At 39.6% G+C, this 4,812-nt stretch overlaps 1 protein-coding gene across 1 annotated transcript in view; it reads left to right on the forward strand.

Moving 5' to 3' along the window:
• LOC126405724 (myosin phosphatase Rho-interacting protein-like) overlaps window positions 1-3,315 on the forward strand; it is a 40,777-nt gene extending 37,462 nt beyond the window's left edge. The window contains exons 18-22 of the mRNA XM_050069606.1: window positions 675-792; window positions 978-1,137; window positions 1,404-1,505; window positions 2,365-2,451; window positions 2,542-3,315. Of these exons, the coding sequence (XP_049925563.1) occupies window positions 675-792; window positions 978-1,137; window positions 1,404-1,505; window positions 2,365-2,451; window positions 2,542-2,682 (608 nt within the window). The 3' untranslated portion in view covers window positions 2,683-3,315. The remainder of the gene's footprint in view (window positions 1-674; window positions 793-977; window positions 1,138-1,403; window positions 1,506-2,364; window positions 2,452-2,541) is intronic.
• The last annotated feature ends 1,497 nt before the right edge of the window (window positions 3,316-4,812 follow it).

Below are 4,812 nucleotides of genomic sequence, written 5' to 3' on the forward strand. Positions count from 1 at the left end.
CTCAGTGGCAGCGTTACTGATATCCTGCGAACTGTGGTTTTCTACCTGCCGCTGGACTTCATCCAACTGACTCGACTGACTTCTTAGGAAGTACTGATCAATGCAGCTACTCTGCCCTTTCTTTGTCACACACTTCTTCTTTCCCTGAAGAGTTCTGAGGCCTTTCACTGATGTTACCTTTTTGCCAGCCGCAAGGACAAACCTGAAGCATCTTGTTCTCAACTGTGCTAGTTTTATCCTCTACAGATGCGCTCGCCTTACCCTGAGTGCTGCTCATTCTAGCCCTGGTGGATAGGTCCGTGCCCCTATCCTTCACTGAGTCACAGATCCAAGTCATAGTCATGTCCGTTCCAATGTCTGTTACCGTGTAATCCACCTGTGAGTCATCTTCCACCCCTGCTCTCGCTGACTCTTGGGGTATTTTCCCTATGTTGGCTGTAGCTAATTTTGGTTGTAGTAAAGCTGCTAGGCCTCACCACTGCTACCATGGGTTGCTAGCCCGTGCCAGCACCTTTGGGGTCTTTTCCCTCCTGTCAGCTGTCTTTCCAAGCGGTCACATGGTCTTACCCTTGTTGTCAGCTGCCCTATTCACAGCAGTCACTAGCTGGGCTAATTCTGAAAACAGGACATGTACTGTTACTGTTGGGTCAGTGATTCAGCTGTTCTTCTCTTAGCAATCGAAGCTATCAAGAACGCCCACCGGCTGGAGCTGGAGAGGGAGGTGCAGAAGAGATGTCAGTCAGAGAACAGCACAGGAAACACACACCTGGAGGACATATACAGACAACACAGGTATGTCTTGCATGTAGGACCCTTTATCCAAACAAACTTTGTATTAAGGGATGTCTTGGTGGAGCTTGTAACTGATGACTGAGCTGCCATATGCAGGAAAAATATACATATTACTTTGTTTTGCTGGTCAGGTGTAGTTTCGTATGATGTTGATATTTATGTTGAGTATCTGTGTGTTTGTGAAGTGAGGAGCTGGCCTCGTACCAGCGGGAGCTCGAGGTTTTGTCGCAGCAGTTTTCTCTGAAGTGCCTGGAGAACGGACACCTTGTTCAGGCTCTGGATGCTGAGAGGAAGGCCTTGTGTCAGTGCCAGCAGGAAAACCAAGACCTGAGGACTAGAAACCAGGTGAGACCTCTTATACACACTCTTTAACACATCCTTTAAATGTTCTACACAGTGGTTAACCACATTGATCCACGATGTAAAACTGCGCTCAGTGTCTTAATTTAAACCCCTTATATGTAAAATGTTTAGACATTATTACAGTACTTTCCAAATTACTCTGAAGGAGTAGGTTTTTGTCAACAATCCTGGGGAAATTTATATTTTCAAACACAGTGTCATTGAGCAAGAAGCCTCATTGTTGTCTTGTTTCTGATGTTGTCCACCAGGAGTTGAGCGGTCACCTCGCTGCAGAGATCACCAGACTGTGTTCTCTGGCGAAGCAGGACGCGCTGCCACTCAGTCAGGGTATGGATGTGTACGAAATGGAGGTAAGTCTTCTGCTCCGTGTTTATCTTTCCAGCCCACAAAATTACCGTTCTGCTCGACTCTCAGCTCTGTAGTAACGTCATTTTCAGAGAAAAAGCTGTAAAAACCCAGTGTACACTACCCGCTCAGCAGCAAACAGCAGACACAGTTAGAGACCAGCTGGTGAACATAGTCGAGGATTTAGCAGCTAAAATGACAGATATTTCCATCAGGAGTCGGTGGAGACCAATAACAGAGCTAAAACAGAGTGAATATTGGACTTGCGCAACATGACTTCAAATGAATGATAATGTTGCTCCACAACAAGTTCAGCTATATAAACTTAAAAAGTAAAGATTACTTGTTTCTGCTGCACTGAAAATTTACAAAAAAGATCAATTATTACAGGTTAGAATAACAATTTAACTATATATGTGTGAAAAAGATTCGAACACTTCTTTCACCAGTGATAATAATCTTCTGGAGGATTAAATATACATTTAAAAAGAACATGCAATATGTAAAGTTTTATTAGAGCAACGTTGTTCACCTTCTCTGAAAAGGAGACAAAAAGAATTTGATCATTTAGTGAAAAGAAATGGCATGCAGCTGGATGTCTTTAGCTTCCATCATGATGATTTGTGTTTACTGAACCACTCCAAAAGGATGTGGCTCTTTCTGTCAGTAATTTTGATTGCAACTGCAATAAAAATGAATACAGGGGCACCCTCTAGCTCACCTGGTAGAGCAAGTGCCCCATGTACAAAAGCTGTGTCCTTGCAGCAGCAGCAGCAGCAGCAGCCATAGGTTCAGTTCCAGCCCGCGGCCCCCTGCTGCGTGTCACCCCTCCACCAAGCTGATTATAAGATGTTTTTATTTCAGATTACCCTGCGAGTGAAGGAGTCTGAGGTTCAGTGTCTGAAGCAGGAGATCACATCCCTGAGGGACGACCTGCAGTCAGCACAAAGGGTGAGAGTCACACACATACAGCAGCTGGAATAATAAATGATAACTGTGACTCGAAGACAGGAAATGAACCTGATAACTGTCACGTTACAGGACAAGAGAAGCGCCACAAAGAAGTACAAAGACATGGTCACGGAGCTGAGCATCACGAGGGCTAAAACAGAGAGGGAGACGGACGAGCTGAGAGAAAACCTGAGGCTGGCTCATAAAGCTCTGGACCAGGCTTCATCTTAAAAAGTGTCAACATTAGATTCTTCACTGAAACACGTAGTCGTCTCCCTTTAGTATCACCACCCAGAAATGTGTTTAAAGCAAAAATCTTATCTTTCGTCTTATTTAATAAACCCAGGACCTCTTATGCACAATCTCCCTTCACACTCCTTTTTATATTTTGAGATAAAAATGTTTATGTGTTGTCTGTATGTTGTTTATTATGTCTGTATCAATTATTAACCTTCTTGACACTGAGTTTTTTTTCATCATTTACAGTGATTTCTACTGCAATGCTCCTGTAAAACTGCAAGTTATTTTAAATGTTTCCCAAATATTATCATAAAAATCTTAGTAGTTACTTTGTGTGTTGTATATATATTATCTGTACAGCCATTTTGTTACTGCAATACTTAAACTGACTTGTACAAATACATGTTTTATCACATGTATTTTGTCATTCTCTGCTGTATGTCCTCAAACTTTTTAAGCAGTTTTTTTAAATCAAATTTTTAAATTAAACACATTTATAAACATGTCAAGTCACTTTACTGGCAGATTACTCAATCTGTCAATTATATTTGTACCCTGCAGTATTAATATAAATGTTTTTTATTATTATTAATTAAATCAAATTGGCAGATTAAACCTATGCTGTCTCGGTTATTTCCTTGTCTTTTATCATGCCACAGGTTTGCCCAGGGTTGCCAGGTTGAAATGTGGGGGCACGTGTTATTTTATTTTTTTAATTTAATCTCAGTTTGTACATGAGAGATGAAGAAAACTCTTACAGCTATACTGCAGGCATTTTAATTTTGATATTTTGTGAAGATACAGCAAAAAATATTTAAGGCATCTGACAGTATTCAGCACTTTGTCTGGAGGAAGAAGAAGTATGGCTTTGCTAAAAGTACAGCTCAGAGAAAATATTTCAAAATAAAAGCCCTTCTTGCAGATTTGACGCATCAGGGTCGTCAGTGTTCAGTTAAAGGTGCTTTATTGCTGCATGTTACAGTGTAGTGTACACAGCATAGGGACAGTGAGATTTTTAGGCTTCAGGCTGGATCCAACTCCTGACAGCTGAACATAAAAGAATGGGAAAATGTTTAAGTAAAGGGACATTGACATAAAGTAGACAAATAATCTATAACCTCTCTAACTGAAATACTAGTGGCGACACAACTGCTTGATTTTATGCTGTTTTGATTAGTTTGTACAATATTAGATAGAAAAATGTTACATTTATAGACGTGGTTTAATTTATACAACTCTTCAAATGATCCATTATTTCCAAAAACAACAACAACAAAAGATTCAAGTCCAAAAACATCAATAAAAGTGTGCTTCTTTCATCTCCCATTAATCATCTCACATCTCAGATTGATCTGGTGGCCCTTTGGAGAGGTCCGATCCCTAGTTTGGGAACCACCGAACAGAACTGGCTAACTGTATATAAAGTGGTTAAAACTAGTTCCACCTGAGCAGCATTAGTATTAACGATCTAATAATATCAGATATAATCATGTATATGCAAGAGACATTTCACTGCAGAACAAGTACTTTCACTCTTGATACTCTTAAGTACATTTTGCTGACACATCTGTACTTTTACTTGAGTAAGGTTTTGAATGCTGGACATGCGATTGAGTATTTTTACACTGTTGTAGTACTTTTACTTGCTGATCTGAATACTTCTTCCACTGCTGCTCAATACAAAGCTACAAAATGTCTCATTCAATAAGCAGAATAAGCATCAGTCACAGATATTGGTATTCTGTATTTAAACTTAATCTATATTTATGTTTCTTGTCTATGCACAAAAACACCAAAGCAAACTTCTTGTTTGTGAAAACCTACTTGGCAATAAACCAGATTCTTATTCAGGTTTTTACTGCAGAATGTGTACTTCTGATACTTCAGGTGTGCTTTGTTGATCACACTTCTGGACTTTTTAAATGCAGGACTTTTACCTGTTGTGAAGTATTTTTACATGTGACTGAACATTATTAGCTGATCTGTCTCATCTTAAACTAGACTTTTGCTTTATTTTAAGTAGGCATAACTTGCTTTAGTTTTTGATTTCATTCCAACAGGCATCATAATGCGCTGACTTTTCATTAGAAAAAAATTAAAATGTTTTTTTAACTACATCCC

The sequence above is a fragment of the Epinephelus moara genome, chromosome 18 (assembly GCF_006386435.1).
Source record: "Epinephelus moara isolate mb chromosome 18, YSFRI_EMoa_1.0, whole genome shotgun sequence".
NCBI lineage: Eukaryota > Metazoa > Chordata > Actinopteri > Perciformes > Serranidae > Epinephelus > Epinephelus moara.